This window comes from Nelusetta ayraudi, unplaced genomic scaffold, assembly GCF_046127955.1.
Source record: "Nelusetta ayraudi isolate G7.1 ecotype Tasmania unplaced genomic scaffold, CSIRO-AGI_Nayr_v1 ptg000042l, whole genome shotgun sequence".
Lineage (NCBI taxonomy): Eukaryota > Metazoa > Chordata > Actinopteri > Tetraodontiformes > Monacanthidae > Nelusetta > Nelusetta ayraudi.
The window spans coordinates 10,895,232-10,911,731 of record NW_027466092.1 but is presented as its reverse complement, the minus strand read 5'-3'; the positions used below and the strand labels follow the sequence as shown (position 1 = coordinate 10,911,731).

At 43.4% G+C, this 16,500-nt stretch overlaps 3 protein-coding genes across 3 annotated transcripts; 1 reads left to right on the top strand and 2 right to left on the bottom strand.

Annotated features, from left to right (window-relative positions):
- The first annotated feature begins 1,413 nt into the window (after positions 1-1,413).
- On the top strand, positions 1,414-5,074 carry aldoab (aldolase a, fructose-bisphosphate, b). The gene is made up of 7 exons (XM_076034357.1): positions 1,414-1,560; positions 2,878-2,996; positions 3,134-3,400; positions 3,511-3,671; positions 3,981-4,239; positions 4,376-4,575; positions 4,708-5,074. The coding sequence occupies exons 2-7, from the start codon at positions 2,885-2,887 to the stop codon at positions 4,798-4,800; spliced, it is 1,092 nt and encodes a 363-aa protein (XP_075890472.1). The 5' UTR covers positions 1,414-1,560; positions 2,878-2,884; the 3' UTR covers positions 4,801-5,074.
- Positions 5,075-5,177: 103 nt separating this feature from the next.
- On the bottom strand, positions 5,178-11,227 carry LOC142893603 (chymotrypsin-like protease CTRL-1). The gene is made up of 6 exons (XM_076034358.1): positions 11,118-11,227; positions 8,443-8,457; positions 7,922-8,099; positions 7,075-7,343; positions 6,065-6,213; positions 5,178-5,847 (listed from the first exon to the last, which is right to left on the bottom strand). Exons 1-6 carry the CDS (start codon positions 11,182-11,184, stop codon positions 5,539-5,541), a joined length of 987 nt encoding a protein of 328 aa, XP_075890473.1. The 5' UTR covers positions 11,185-11,227; the 3' UTR covers positions 5,178-5,538.
- Positions 11,228-14,024: 2,797 nt separating this feature from the next.
- LOC142894302 (testisin-like) lies at positions 14,025-16,151 on the bottom strand. The gene is made up of 4 exons (XM_076035565.1): positions 15,967-16,151; positions 14,964-15,244; positions 14,244-14,370; positions 14,025-14,094 (listed from the first exon to the last, which is right to left on the bottom strand). The coding sequence occupies exons 1-4, from the start codon at positions 16,149-16,151 to the stop codon at positions 14,025-14,027; spliced, it is 663 nt and encodes a 220-aa protein (XP_075891680.1).
- Between the last annotated feature and the right edge of the window lie 349 nt (positions 16,152-16,500).

Here is a 16,500-nt window from a genome sequence, read left to right as displayed (position 1 = left end):
GTTCACTTTTCAACCTTTTTGCAACGTCATTATATCTTTTTAGAACAATTGAGAGAAATTGAATAATTTTCCGCGGCACAGTGCTTGAAAAACACTGGTATAGCAAGATGCCATGTGCCAGTTTGCAACTAAACACTTGACAAAACCAGTTTGGAAGGAGGCAAAGCCCCCATTGCTTTATTCTGTCAATAAAAACTTGCCATGCAGTTTGAAGAAAGCAGCCTCTATTGCAGTGTCAGCGCTGAACCTATGGGCCACAGGCACTGCACAGCTGAAGGTGGCCAAAGATGCCTTAGTATGCAGCTCGGCACGAGAGTCCAGACTCCAAATTCCAGCTGTGCAGCTCGTGTTGACAGACACACACAAAAATGTTGAAAAACACACGTTCATGCTCTGATGAAGGCCATCAGGCCAATACATCAGCATGGGGTTTGACATGGCCAAATAAATTGGTGCAATAACAGATCCATCCTCAAAATGCATGTGAGCTGCAGAACCTCATTCATTCATGCAGCGCTAACCACTGCGCCTTGGTGTTAAAAACATCTTACAACAAAAAGTGTGATTTCAGCGCATGACATCCTGTGTGAGAAAGAGTGCGAGCACAACCGACTTGATGAAAATCCACATATGATGTGAACCTCTCTGACCATGCGCCAGTGCAACCTTTGCAAGGCTCACCATTTGACCCCTTGCTGCCAAGCAAAGAGGATTGAAAAAGGTCAACAGAAGGTCGACTGTTTTCTTGTGTCTGGATTGGATTTCTAAGGGCAGGTTAGCAATGTTGTCACATGCTCACTAAGTTTCTGGGCAACTGTGTGTGTGTGTGTGTGTGTGTGTGTGTGTGTGTGTGTGTGTGTGTGTGTTTGCACACAAGTGTGTGTGTGTGTGTGTGTGTGTGTGTGTGTGTGTGTGTGTGTGTGTGCATGTGTGTGGATGACTGGATTGTGGTTTGCGTTTGCTTGAGTGAGACAAACTTTGAAACCTTTAGCTTTTCTCATCTTTGAGAGAACCGGCTGTTAAGCTCCTCCAGGCTGGGACAGACAAGAGCAAAAGCACAGACGTATTTAAAGTTTGTACAAAGTAGCTCATGCATTTCTGAAAAATGCGGTCATAAAAAAATTCCCTGCATAAGCCTGTAGAGGAAACGTGAACAAGATAAGGGGTGACCTAAATAACAATGATATCCACGTGAGGCCATTTGACTCACAACACCCTGAAAGATGACATTTTGACTTTCTTTACCAAAAGTTTTCAGCCATAGGCTCAATATTTCTGGGATCTTTGCGCCATAATACACTGGCTGGCTCTGCTCAACTCACTGAAACACTCTTTGCCCTTTCACTGGCCACTCACCGCCATGCTACTCCAGCCTCAGTCTCTCTGAATGTCACGAGTCATCTCTGGTTGCGTCCTGTTCTTTTTATAGCTGAGCAGCTGAAATGTGAGGGGTCACAATGGGAGGATAAATACAAGAGGCAGCAGGCCGAAGGGGTGTCGCAGACGAAAGTCCAGATCTTCACAACTTCCTCTCTCAGCTCTCCTCCTAAAATCTCAACGGTAAGGACAAGAAATGAAACTCTGGTTAAGTTCACTGACTGACTTGTTTTTCCCCTCTCCCTCTGAATATTCAAATACTTTTGGTAAAAGCTGTGTAATATTTTTAGTTTTTGACTTTTTTGCACTGAAACGCGAGTGACCAACTAATCTAAGCTTTTTATTTTCAGTATGACTGTAAGCATGTCAATGATGCATGTTAACCGGCAGCAAAGATCAGATATTATTAGCCACCATGACTACTCTCACATCCTACTGACACACATAGAAAAAAAAAGTTTCCACTGCTGTGTTTCTTGAGAAGTTATCATTGCTCACTGGTTTGACAGCCCACTGGCTGTCCGGGCCGTCTGACTATTCATCAGCACACATCATGACAAACCCGTGGTGGGTGTGAGCCGTCCATTTCTGTTTGATGTAATCCCTCGTGCTTGTGTCATCTCGGAGCAGTGCACCCCCTATATTTAGACTGTTGATAGTGCAGTGAACAGACAGGTGGGTTGGGAAGAGAGGAATGGAGGTGGGGGAGGGGAAGTGAGGAGGAATGGAAAGGTCAAGGATGAGGGGGCCCAATAAATGGGCTGCAGCTATTTGTAAGGTTATCGTATCTTTTAAGCGGCTTGGTAGCTAATGGGCGTGGCAGAGGAGGGCTTCCTCACACTGCATCAGCCTTTTACGCATTATTGTGGCCAGAGACAAGTCTAAATCCCCTGGCCACATTTAGATAGCAGGTTCAGTTTCCCTTGCGGTGCGAAAGAACAGCTGCAGTGTGATGCAGTGTGTTCCTTGTCTGCTGAAACAAAACGACATTTCAGATCATGGAAAGTTCAACTACTGTTGAAGCTTAACAGTCACTTCCCTGTCTGATTCTCTGGTGAAATGTTGTGCATGTTATTGTTGAGAACGTGAAGTTATGTGAAGTTACGTGAAGATTGGTTAAAGTCATTTCGCAACTGTTTAAATGACTACTTTTTACTTTTTTTTTGTTTTTTGTTTTTTTGTTTTTTTACTTCTACTTGAGCCACATTGTTCTGAAGTAACAGTTCTCTTCCTTGAGTACAATTGTTGCTTGCGACCCTACCCACCTCCGGTCCCGGCCTATCTTACAACAGCAGCAGCATCGCAAACGGATTTTTAAAACAGATAGTCGGAGAACTCTGCTTGACTGCCTCACCACTTCCTCATTATAGCGTAAAAAAGTGTATGTGTGTGTGTGTGAGTATGTCAGTGTGTAAGACTTTACCCGTCACACTGCCTACGTGCCAGACAAATACTCTTTAATGTCACTGTGCTCATGGACTTTTTCCGTCTGCCAACCAGAGTCAGGATGCCTCACGCATACCCCTTCCTCACTCCTGAGCAGAAGAAGGAGCTCAGCGATATTGCTCACAGGATCGTCGCTACCGGCAAGGGAATCCTCGCCGCTGATGAGTCCACTGGTAATGAATTCAGTCCAAAAATAAATAAATAAATAAATGAACAAATAAAACACTCCAGCCTTTTGCGTAACTTAGGGCCTTGATAAGAACACAACAGTCCCCAGTTTTCACACGCTTCCCGTCTTCCTGACATCTAGGCAGCGTTGCCAAGCGCTTCCAGAGCATCAATGCTGAGAACACTGAGGAGAACAGGAGGCTGTACCGCCAGCTCCTCTTCACCGCTGACGACCGCGTTGCCCCTTGCATCGGCGGCGTCATCCTCTTCCACGAGACCATGTACCAGAAGGCCGACAATGGCAAGACCTTCCCTCAGTATCTCAAGGAGCGAGGCATGGTGGTGGGCATCAAGGTCGACAAAGGCGTTGTCCCCCTGGCCGGCACCAACGGCGAGACGACAACCCAAGGTGGGCAACAGGGGGCACATTTCGATCCCCCCCAAAAAAAGAGAGAGAGAGATTTGTCGCGCACCTTCAGGTGCCCCACTCATCCGGTGCGCACTTTTGTTGTGTTCCAGGTCTCGATGGACTGTATGAACGCTGCGCCCAGTACAAGAAGGACGGCGCTGACTTTGCCAAGTGGCGCTGTGTGCTGAAGATCACCCCCACCACCCCCTCCAAGCTGGCCATCCTGGAGAATGCCAACGTGCTGGCCCGCTACGCCAGCATCTGCCAGATGGTAAGGCGCCAGCCGACCAAAGCACGTTGTTGCAGACATGAGAGTTATTGCTGCACCAACCCCCCGAGGCGAGGACGTCTCACCTTCAAAGGCCTTTCACAGCCTTTTACGTTGTTCGGTTTATTTAGTGAGTTACTTTCTGTCACAGTCGAGACCGCCGGGTCGTCACTTCCTCTTTGTTACCTTGCGCCATTTGAGCTGCGCTTATTTTTTGCACCGTGTCTCGCTCTTCACTTCTCGTAAACGTGTACTTTTTACAGTCTTTTGTCTAAGTAGTGCGCTGAATCACTTTGGCACTTCCTTCCTCAGCACGGCATCGTCCCCATTGTGGAGCCTGAGATTCTGCCTGACGGCGACCACGACCTGAAGCGTTGCCAGTACGTCACCGAGAAGGTCCTGGCTGCTGTCTACAAGGCCCTGTCTGACCACCACGTCTACCTGGAGGGCACCCTGCTCAAGCCCAACATGGTCACCGCCGGCCACTCCTGCTCTCACAAGTACAGCAACCAGGAGATCGCCATGGCCACCGTCACCGCCCTGCGTCGCACCGTGCCCCCTGCAGTCCCCGGTGAGCTGAGCGGCCTGCTTATCTCAAGTGTCTATGTTGAAAATGCGTTGTTTGTGTGGAAACGCCCTGCAACGTATTTTTGCAGAAATTCAAAGAGAAGTGTATATTTCTCAACTCTTACGTCCTTCCTGTCAAGGCATCACCTTCCTGTCTGGCGGCCAGAGTGAGGAGGAGGCCTCCGTCAACCTGAATGCCATGAACCAGTGCCCCCTGCACAGGGCCTGGGCCCTGACCTTCTCATACGGCCGTGCTCTGCAGGCCTCTGCCCTCAAGGCCTGGGGTGGCAAGAAGGAGAATGGCAAGGCATGCCAGGAAGAGTTCATCAAGAGAGCTCTGGTATGTGGATATATGTGCATTACAGAAGTTTGAATGAGTGATGTGAATTTTGCACAAAGAAATGTGTAAAATAAACACCAGACTTCTGTTTTCTGTTGTGCTCATGACAATATATACTGACTTCCCCTTCAGGCTAACAGCCTCGCCTGCCAGGGAAAATACGTTTCCTCTGGATCCAGCACCGCCGGCGGAGATTCACTGTTCGTGGCCAACCACGCTTACTAGACATGGACACTCAACATTCACCTTTCCACCTTCCCACCGCCTTTGTGACATCACCGATGGAAGACGAAAGGAATTCCATCGCGGCGCCGCTGGAGCTGGAAGATCCACAAGAAATGTTCTGCTTCCATTCCCTTGCCGTTTATTTTTCAACACCTTTTCTCAACGTCAAGATCCCCGTGCTGGTTTACACAAGTCGTGCCACTTTATTCTGTGGTTTAATTCCACCAAATTCAGTATGTGTGATGCTGCTGACATGGAATAAAGTATTTACCCACACCTCGTTGCAATCCTGTTTTTTTTGTTGTCGCTTTTGTTATTTTTTGATTCTCACAGCATCTCTACAGATGCTCCCTTGTGTAGCTGACGCTCGCTGTTGAAATATGCAAAATTGGAAAACCTCAACACTCCAGAAGTTTTCATACTTACTAATATTCCTGGCGTGTTCGTAACAGCGAGGAAGTCAGGTGAGCGAATATGTTTCATTGATAGACCATTTGGACTGTATGGACTGAAAAATCTAAAATAAAGCAAAAAAATCTCACAACTTTCAAACATTCCTTCACATGTACAGTATCTTGATTTGACATGACGCAGCCTCAGTTTGCAGGAACTGAACTTCAGTGAGTCACTGCGCTGAGTTTCCAATTGTGACTATGTGACGTGTACGATTATGACATATTATCTCTTTACCTGATTGTGTTTGTAAGAATCAACTGATCATTTCAGACAAGTTCATTGCTACAGCAGCAAAACATGGTGCAGGAGCAGTGTGGCCAGCACGACAGCAGACACCAGCAGATTTGAAGTGTTTGCTGGTGAGGAGTTGAGACACACAAAGCTGCTGTCCGGATCGGTGCCAGTCGAGTTGAAGGTCACAAAGTTAACTGTTGTCGCGCTCACTTGATCAGTGATCCACTTCTGGTACTCAGACACTCGAGCATAGACTTCAGGGTGATTGGCCGTGGCACAAGGTATTCCGAAACTGGTTATGCCAGCTTGGATCCACGTCGAGCCTTGTTTGCATTGCAGCGGCCCACCTGAGTCACCCTGCGTTTGTTAAAAGAAAAGAAAAATTGCACGTGATGTAAGCCTGAGGCGTCATGCAAGGAATTTGATTTTCATCCCTGAACATTAAGCTTTGTTAAGGCTGGATAAAGGGCGGACAAGAACTTTCAACCTCTGCGGTTTCGTTTGAACGTTTGTTTGAGGAGAGAAAAAGTCTTCAGTGCAACTTAACTCCAGTGACAACGGGATTCGTCCTTACCTGACATGCTCCCTTGTTCTCTTGGCCTGCGCAAATCATGTTGTTTGTGATATCTGCATTTTCCACCAAGAAATATTTGCAGCTGCACTGCCGGTTGCCGATGACAGGAACTTGAACCTCTTGCAGTGGGACAGCGTTTGGCAAAGAGACTGTGGAGAGTGAAAATTAGAATCCATGTGCCCCAGGAGAAATCAAAGTGTGTATATACAAGGGTAATTATGTCTTAACAGGAGCTACAAATCATAAGGCCTTAAAGATAATGTAACCTACTAAGTATATAGTGGTCAAGCCAGGGTCATGGTGTGTAAAAGTACAAATGCAGAATATATGCAGAAATGTAAAAAGCAGATGTAAAAGACATTTTGAGTACCGGAAGGATAAGTTAGTATTAGTTAGTTTGCTGGTCAGTTCGCTGGTTAGTTAGGTTTAGTTTGCAGTGCACCACCTGATCCATGGCTGAAACTGCTCCTGTGAGGTTTGTGTGAAGTTCGATTTAGATTGAAGTTTGACTTGCAAAGTTTCTTTCTTTTCTTTTTTTTTTTCTTGAAATGCAAGCACACGTAAAAGCACACTGTTAAGCCCCCAAACAATGATGTTGCTGTTAGAAGCACATTGTTAAGTGGTCATGCTCGGGCTTGGTGCTGAATACAAAAATTATGCAAGATATTTGGTGTTAACCAATGATGCCGTGATGGGATGCCATTTAACTGTGTATGACGGTATGACAGTGTAGTACCACTTCCGACGAGTACAAGTGGAGCATTAAATCTACAAAAAAAAGTATTTATTTTTAGTTTGGGTGTGTGTGTGGGTGTGTGTGTGTGTGTGTGTGTGTGTGTGTGTGTGTGTGCTACCAAAAAACGTACCAGTGTTTATTTTTGTTTGTTTTTTTGTTTTTTTGTTTGTTTTATTTTGCTTGGCTTTCTGCTGCATTCCGTGCCAGTACGTCCCTTGAAATGTATGTATTTGGAAATTTAATAATCACATGGCCTTAGATAAAAGACACTCACCATTCTTATTGGTGTCTCCCCATCCGCTGGCCCAACAGGTAGTGGCGTTGTTGAACAAGCTGGAGCTGCTCGCCAGGCAGATGGGTCTGATGTAGTCGTTGTAATTGACGGCGCTGCTGAGCTTCATCAGCGCGATGTCGTTGTTGAAGGAGATGTCATTGTAGTTGGGATGGACGATGACCTGGCTCACAGTGCGAACTACTTCGTTTGGATTGGGACCACTCTGAGTCTGCCGTCCTAGGTAAATGGTCCATTCACCTGCATTGGTTCTAGATTGTGTAGCAGAACATAAAATAAAATTTGCCTTCAGATAGGCATAACAGGTTCAATTTTGATGCACCACTGTCAAAAACATTTCTGTTGTATTAGCAAGTGACCAATTGGTTGCATTCATAAAGTTCAAAAAGTTACTTAATGTTCTTATCAAATGATTTAAAAAAAAACACCTTCAACAGCAGTGAAGCTCTGTAGCTGAAGCTCTCACTTATTACTCATTCATTCATTTCCATTTTTGGACGGCTGCTCACAAATGTATTTATAGGTCTCTTGATTTTGGTATTCAATACTATAAGATATTAGTTTTTGTATTAGTGTCACATATTTTGGTTTAGAAGATGGATTATATGAATTTAAATTGAGTCTGCAGCCTTGTGAAAGCTTACAATATTTTATCTTTTGAAAATGTAAACATAGTGTGATTTTGTTTTGACAATGTTAAAAATGAAAAAATAAAGTAAGCAGAAATAATGGATTTACCAGCATCCTTTGCCAACAATGTAGTTCTGTGGACACTTACTGATTTATGTTTGTAGTAGTAACGTAATGAAATTACATGACTGTTCCTTACGTCAGTATGCAGTGAGCTGCCGTAAGGATCCATTCAGTATTGATCAGCGTTCCTCCACAGATGTGAAACTGAGCGGGATTGTAGTGTATGCTGGCCTGCCAGGGCCACGAGCCTGCTGTGGCGTTGGAACCGCCCACTATCCGTCCCTCCCGATTGTTGAGAGGTGCCACACCACAATCTGGCATCGCACAGAAAGCCGCATGTCAGCACATAATGAGTTCATCTGCTCGTTTTAAGCCCCAACAGTAATCCCTGCCCTCTTGCTTGAAATCTCGTCTTTCTTGCGTGACTTGTGATGTCACCTCGTCTCCTCACAAGTGGACAAATTCTTTTTCAGGGAACTATAAATGTCTATGATCAGACAATGAAAACACATAAACAGTATTTTATTTTTCTTCTCATAATAACAACCTGAAGAGTATGTATATATTTGTTTTTAGTGCTGATCGAGATCTCTTAAATGACACAAGCTGAGCCTTTTATCTGAATCCCCTCAAACATGGAATAGAAAATGTCCTTACCCTGAGCATCAGCCCCTGTGGGATAGAAAGAGAGGGAATAGTTAATAATGTAATTAAGTAAGTAAGTACATTTCATTGATATAGCACTTCTCACAGAGAGGGCTAAGAAAGTGTCATTTCAAATGCAGAATAAGAAGGAAAAAAACGAACATACAAAAACATAGTCAATCCACCGAGACAATAAAAGGATACAGCAACACACATGATAATATATCATTGCTGGAACGCAAGCCTAAACAAATGGGTTTTTAACTGCTTTTTAAAAATGTCAACTGCAGAGGCAGCTCTCAGCTCATGAGGCAGAGTGTTCCACCATTTTGGCGCAACAGCCATAAAGGCTTTATCACCCTTTGTCTTCCACCTTGTGTGTGGAGCAGTGAGAAAAATGCCTTCAGCCGACGGTAAAAGGACGCAAGCCCTGTCAAGTATGCGGGTGCCTGATCATGGAGGGCTCCTTTAGGTGGTGGTTGAAATGTTGTACTGTATCCTGAAATGAATAGGAAGCCAGTGCATGGATGCTAGGACTGGGGTGATATGAGTGAATTTATGAGATCTGGACAAGTTGGAGGCGGTCTAGTGAACATTTGTTGAGACAGGTGAAGAGAGAATTATAATAATCGAGACGTGAGGAAATAAAAGCATGGATAATCATTTCCAGCTCGGAATGGGATAATACGGATCTGAGTTTGGAGATGTTTTTGAGGTGGAAAAAGCAGGAGCAAGTGACACTTTTGTTATGTTTGTCAAAAAGCATTTCCTGATCAAATGTGACCCCAAATTTCGTGACTTAGGAGGCACATTAGCACGAAGGGACCATCACAAGCCGGCCACTTTGGACACTGAGACGACAATTTGATTGATGTTGATGCTATCCGGGTTAAAAGAAAGATATAACTGGAGTTCATCTGCATACATGTGGTATGAGAGACCTTTAAAATTGCTGATGACATCTCTGAGAGGGAGCTTGTACAACGCAAAGAGGACTGGCCCAAGCACGACCCCTGTTTTTATTGTTTCTTGTATTGTTTCTTTTTTTTGCACTGACGGTTTTAGCACTTCAATTAGGTCACTTTATTGTGACCAGGTGAATACAATAAGGTTACAATGACAATATAATATATCTAGTATCTGTTATCTATGAACATAAAGACTGGATGATTTACACAACTTGGGGAACTCTACAAGAAAGGCGGACAGACTCTGAAATATGAAGGCCAACAGCCACAGAAAATGATCAGATTGATAGGATTTAAACCAATCGAGGGCGGTCCCTCCCTAACCTGCCTCTTAGCCTATTGAGAAGGATGTGGTGAACCACAGCGTTAAAGGTGTGTGTGTGTGTGTGTGTGTGTGTGTGTGTGTGTGTGGGCGTTGCTTTTTTATACCTGGCTGGTACAAGGGTTCCTTCTGGCTGTAGACTTATGCACAGTGGGAAGAGCTAAACATTTGTCCACCAGCTGCCAAAAAACGCAAGCCAAAGACAGTTTTTTTTCCCCATTAGTTTGTTTTTTAAAAACTACACTTTAATCTTTGTTTGTTCAGGAACTGTACATGTTATTTCTATAACCCTGCTATTACACACAATATACAACATATAATTGTCTTCTTGCTGCTGGTTACATTAGGAGGTTTACAACACTGCTTCTTTGTTCCATGCAGTGAAGTCGTTGATGATGTCATCCCTGCTATCTGTCACGTGTATGTGATATTTTGACAAATGAGAAGTTGCTCATGACTAATCTCTGAATGTTCAAAAGGAAATTGATGTCCTGATAGTTTTATTATTATTCTCGCAGCATTTGTCATATTACCATTTGAAAATAAAAACTCCAAAAAGTGTGAGTGTGTATATGCTAACTTCTTTGATTTAGATTAAATCGGGAAACACTTTTAAAAGTCCCTAAAGAAAAATTATTTTCTCATATACCCTATTGACAATCAAAGATTTAAGTTGAATATTTCAAAGAGTGTCTTGTAATAGTTAACGTTTTTAGAAACAACATTTGATTTCTTTTCCTAGTTAAGTTAGGCACTTAGTTTATTACTTACTTTCTAGACAATACGTAACTGGTACATTTTCCCTTCCTCTCCCCTCTTTATTAAGGAAGAGTCAAAGTGATTGTTATACTCACAGTATTGATTATTATTTGCTGTGGAACAAAGAGATACTTCATATTTTTACCTTAAAATCAAATGACCACGCTTTATGGTAATTTTAAATCTCCGTTGTTGTTTTTTTAACGGTCAGTATTTGTGTTGTAAAAACAAAATTTAGCAAAAGATTAATGTCTATTAAAACATGTTTGTTTTTTTTATTCTACCAGCTTGTGCGTGTGTTTGCAGAATAGTTTGAGAACAATGAAGGTTTATCAGGAAAATCCAAAATGTATATTATTTGAATGTACAATACAATAGAATAACATTTAGTGAATGAATAACAATTTATCATCAAAGTAAGTAATCTTTGTCAATGACCAGCTCAGTTTCTAATTTGTCTTGCTGGAGAAAAAGAAAAACCTTTCACTTTGCGGCCCAGGTTCCAACACCTCTTTCCAAGTCCTTTAAACCTGTTCCACTGCATAACCCATAACAAACTAAAAATAGATTCTTCTTTTCTTTGTCACTCAGACGCCATTTCTCTGTAACCCAGCCGACTGCAAAAGCAAAAAGCTCACCTTCTCCAAGGAGACTGACACACACCAGGAGAACACACGCTGTCCAGGATTCCATCTTCAGTGCCATCACCAAGTTCACACACAGCCTCAGAGAACAAACACGTTGGCGTTCAAACCCAACCCAACTTGTTTGTCTTGAAACCTCAGGCAACCTTTGATCCTCATGCTCGTTAAGAACGAGCACGTTGCCGACATTAATCAGTCAATTGACTAGTAGCACACCCAGTATCAGACGGTCTTATCTTACTGGTTGACAGTGAGTCATGGTAATAAATTAGATTTTTCTAAAGGACTAATGTCGCGAATCGCCAATTGCGATATGTGGACCTTGCTTGCTCAGATATGTATTAGAGTCCTTCTAGGAGGGGTCACCAACGTGATGACCGCAGGTAGCCACCAAGGACCACATGCAGGGGCGGCGTTTGCGGACAGGCAAGCCAGGCAGTTGCTTGGGGCCCCGGCCACTAGGGGGCCCCCTAGGGCTGCCAAAATGTACACCACAGCAACGACAACAATGCGCAATTTGCAATGACATGACACCGCAGCAGCAGACCACTACCCCCCCCCCCCCCCCCCCCCCCCTTGTAGGACCCCGCCCCATCTGCCTTCAGCCTGCACCTGAACACGTACCGCGCGACAAGCGATACTGGTCACGTCACACTTTTGGTTACAGTTTGCAAACTTGCCAAAACTTGCTTCTGCAGACAACACGAAGAGGAGTTATTGTGGGAAATAGCGCCGAAGTCCCGCGGACCCGCCGAAGTATCTTCGCGACTCTGTCTCTCCATGCGATGCAGGCAAACTACCTTCGCGATCGACCGGTAGATCGCGTAATTTATGACTGCCTCACGCGGGCTGGAAAGGGACACAAAGCGGGCCATACTTTGCCCAGGTCTGCTGTAGGGGCTAACACAGCTAACTAAGGTAACAATTAAGCCATGATGAATCCTATGAAGGCAGGCAGACTGACAGTCAAAGAATAATAATAATAGCCTAATGATAATAATCCTAATAAATTGCTTGTATGAAAAGCTATACATTTTTTTTTATTTCATATGACAATATTTATTTCCACTATTTTATTTCCACCATTTAAATGTTTTATATTATATATTGTGGCATTTTTTTTCTTTTGATTTGACCTGAACTATTCTATTTACTCAGGTTAGCATTTTTTTTGTATTTAAAGTTCAGATAATTTGCATTGCACTTTTGTAATTAAAAAAAATAATCATATTTTATATGTGTGTGTGTGTGTGTGTGTGTGTGTGTGTGTATATATATATATATATATATATATATATATATATATATATATATATATATATATATGTATATATATATATATATGTATATATATGTATACATATATATATATATATATATATATATATATATATATATATATATATATATATATATATATACATATATAAAAATAATATATATATATATATATATATATATATATATATATATATATATACACACACACATATATATATATATATATATATATATATATATATAAAACAACAATAGGCATAGACTTTTGGGCTTTCTGTGGTCCTTGGACCTCAAATGTATTCATTCATTCATTCATTCATTTTCTATACCTGCTTCTTCCCGAGCTCAGGATCACGGGGGTCTGCTGGAGCCTATGCCAGCTGTCTTAGGGCGAAGGCAGGGTGACACCCTGGACAAGTCGCCAGTTCATCGCAGGGCCACATACAGTCAAACAGCCATTCACACTCACATGCACACCTACGGACAATTTAGAATGTTCAATGCACATGCATGTTTTCCAAAAAACGTGGGACTGTGGGCCCACAGTCCCATTTGAGAAATATGAGAAATTTCAGACTCACTTATTTCTGGGACATTTGAGAAATTTATCTCAAATGTCCCAGAAATTGTGCGTTTAGTTGTGTAAAAATCTATTTTTTCGGCGTGCACTGGTAAGGTGGGGCCCCAAGGTAACTTCTTGCTTGGAGCCCCAAGAGACCCCAAGAGAGATTCTACGATGTCTTTGTGCAACTGTTACGTACCCAGCTTGAGTGAACAGAAAGGGCCAAGTTGAGTTCTGTCAAATCAATAAACAAATATAACCAAAAGAGGACACCCCCACCACCACCACCACCACCTCCCCACCCACCCACCTCAAAAAAAGGAGCTAGGTCGCACGTTGTGATTAACACAAATATAGTCTCTAAGCAAAAGAAACCTACTCTAACGAGAAACTGAAATACAGGGCGATCAGCCGTCTTAAACCCAAGTGTGAGCTAACAAAGGGAAAACTAACAGTGTGTGAAAACGAAAATCTGTATTTTAACTCTTACCCTTCTCAAGCCCAAATCTGGACACAAGCACTAAGACCGAACACAGGTTTTCAACAAACTGGTACAAGTGGTGAACAAAGGTGTCTGCCAGCGTCTGCAGAGCACTAATGCCTTTTGTACTTGGCTCCCAGGCAGGCGCTCTCTGATTGGCTGATCCCCGCCCAATCAGCTTCCAGGGATTTTCACGTGTGTCGGCAGGGCCCATCAGTGGGGCAGGAATGGGCAATAATAAAGACAATAAAAAGAAGTGTGTGTGTGTGTGTGTGTGTGTGTGTGTGTGTGTGTGCGTGTGTGTGTGTGTGTGTGATTATCGTGGTTACCCGTGAAAAGTCGTGCTACAATGCAAAAACTACTGAAAGTACAAAAGCACTGCACAGTGCATCAAACAGTGCATTTGCAGTGTTTGCTTCTGCCGAGCTTGAACACACAAAGCTGCTGTCCGGGTCGGTGCCGCTGGAAGTGAATGTGACAAAGCTAACATCTGCTGTGGTCACTTGATCAGTGATCCACCGCTGGAACTCAGACACGCGGGTGTAGGTTTCAGGGAAATCAACCAGGGCACACAATGCTACAAAATTAATTCCAGCCTGGATCCACACTGAGCCTTGTTTACATTGCAGGGGTCCACCAGTGTCGCCCTGTAGAAGGAAAACAAAACACAATCAGACAGTGTGCATCAAAATTGGTTGTGTCTCCAAATTTGAGTGAGAAAATCTGCCATGCAAATCTAAATTAGCACAATAGTATGTTAACCAGGCATAGTTCTCTGCCATCTTGTTGTGCACACATCATTTCGTCTGTGATCTGGGTATTGTTCAGTAGTGCGACGACAGGCGTATATTGGCAGCGGCACTGGTTTTGTCCGATCACGGCAATCTCAGCCTCCTGCAGTGGGTACGAGGCTGGCAGAATCTCTGTGGGAGAGACATGAGAGGAGAACATGCACCAAGTGAGAGTAGGCCATGTGATCATTATGGATCCACAGAGGCAAAATGCTGATGCAAACAGGGGAGACAAGCTATTTAGTTGGCCCTGATTTTTTTTTTTTTTTTTAAATCTATTGAAATTTTTCTTTTCTTTGTTTTTTTTTAAATTACCATCCATGATTGTCGATGACTCCCACCCCATGAGGACATTCTAACTACACTGCAGAGCTCCTTCAGCGACACATTGCTTCACCCAAAGTGTGTGAAGGAACGCTATCGCAGGTCCTTCCTTCTTGCAGCCGTCAGACTCTACAACAAGCAGTGCCCCCAGTAGACCACACAATCTGCCCACGCACTTTAAATTGTTCATATCTTCATATTTTAAATTTGATATATTTGATTATAAGCATAAAGTTGGCAGTGGGCGACACGGTGGCGCAGTGGTCATCGCTGTCGTCTCACACCAAGAAGGTTGAGGGTTCGATTCCGAGCTTGGGGCCTTTCTGTGTGGAGTTTGAGTTAGACTCGTGAAGCGCATACTGTATGTGGCGTATGTGATGAAAGGCCTGCACCATACTCACCAGTAAAATTAAGTCTCCCCCAGCCAGTGGCCCAGCAGAGGGTGTTGTTGCTGAAGCGGCTGGAGCTGCTCGCCAGGCAGATGGGTCTGATGTAGTCGCTGTAAGTGACGGGGCTGCTGAGCTTCATCAACGCAACGTCCTTGTTCCAGAGTGTGTCCTGATAGTCGGGATGGACGATGATCTGGGCCACGTTGCATTCCACTTCGTTTGGATTGGGACCACCCTGAGTCTGCCGTCCCAGGTAAACGGTAAATTCTGATGGTGAGGAATCCAGTGCTGCACTGTAGGAAAAAAAAAACAAAAAAACAATAACAATGGTTTGAATCAGTGGCTACATTGTTTTAAGTGACCAAGTTTAAAATTAAGTTTAAACTGAGATTAAATTAATTTTTGTGGTGACTGCCAAGATGTTTTTTACGAACTATATTACCTCAGTAATTTTTCTATCAATATATTTAACTAATATTTTTTTATGGTAAATTATCCTAAACTATAATATCATTCATTCATTCATTTTCCATACCCGCTTAGTCCTGAGCTCAGGGTCACGGGGGTCTGCTGGAGCCTATCCCAGCTGTCTTAGGGCGAAGGCAGGGTGACACCCTGGACAAGTCACCAGTTCATCGCAGGGCCACATAGAGACAAACAACCATTCACACTCACATGCACACCTACGGACAATTTAGAACGTTCATTTGACCTCACATGCATGTTTTTGGACTGTGGGAGGAAGCCGGAGAACCCGGAGAGAACCCATGCAGACACAGGGAGAACATGCAAACTCCACACAGAAAGGTCCCAGGCTCGGGCCCCGGAATCGAACTCACGGTGGCAGCACTAACCACTGCGCCACCGTGTCCTAAACTATAATATTCTGCACAATTTTGTTTGTAAGGATTTTACTTCTTTTGTTTTTTCTACTTTTTTGACACCTGAAAAAGCTTCTTTGTCTTTATTTCTTAAAAATGATTTTAAAACTGAATAGTTGATGACTGTTCCTTACTTCTCTATGCACCATCCTGCCGTAAGGATCCATTCACTGCTGATCAGTGTTCCTCCACAGATGTGAGACCCAGTGAAATTGTGGTGTATGCTGGCCTGCCAGGGCCACGAGCCTGCCGTGGCGTTGGTACCGCCCACTATCCACCCTCGCCCAGTGTTCAGAGGTACCACACCACAATCTGGCATCGCACAGAAAGCCACATGTCAGCACATAATGAGTTCATCTGCTCATTTTGAGAACACCAAAGGCCCAAGATTTAGCACCGTCTAATGGCCGGAAAAGCATATTGCAATCAGCCCCAGCAATTTGTCTCATAATGTGTGGCAAATTTGAAACAGATACAACCACCAGGTGGCACTATATTATACCCTCCTGATTTTAGAAATGGAACGATGTAACCATTTAAAATTCATTGTTTATTATCACTTTCATTAAGATCACATGTTTACTATCTACTCATGATTTTTTATTTTTTTTTCAAACCAAAAGTGTTTAAAGAAACACAACTCATTAAAATACCCATCAGCCAGACCT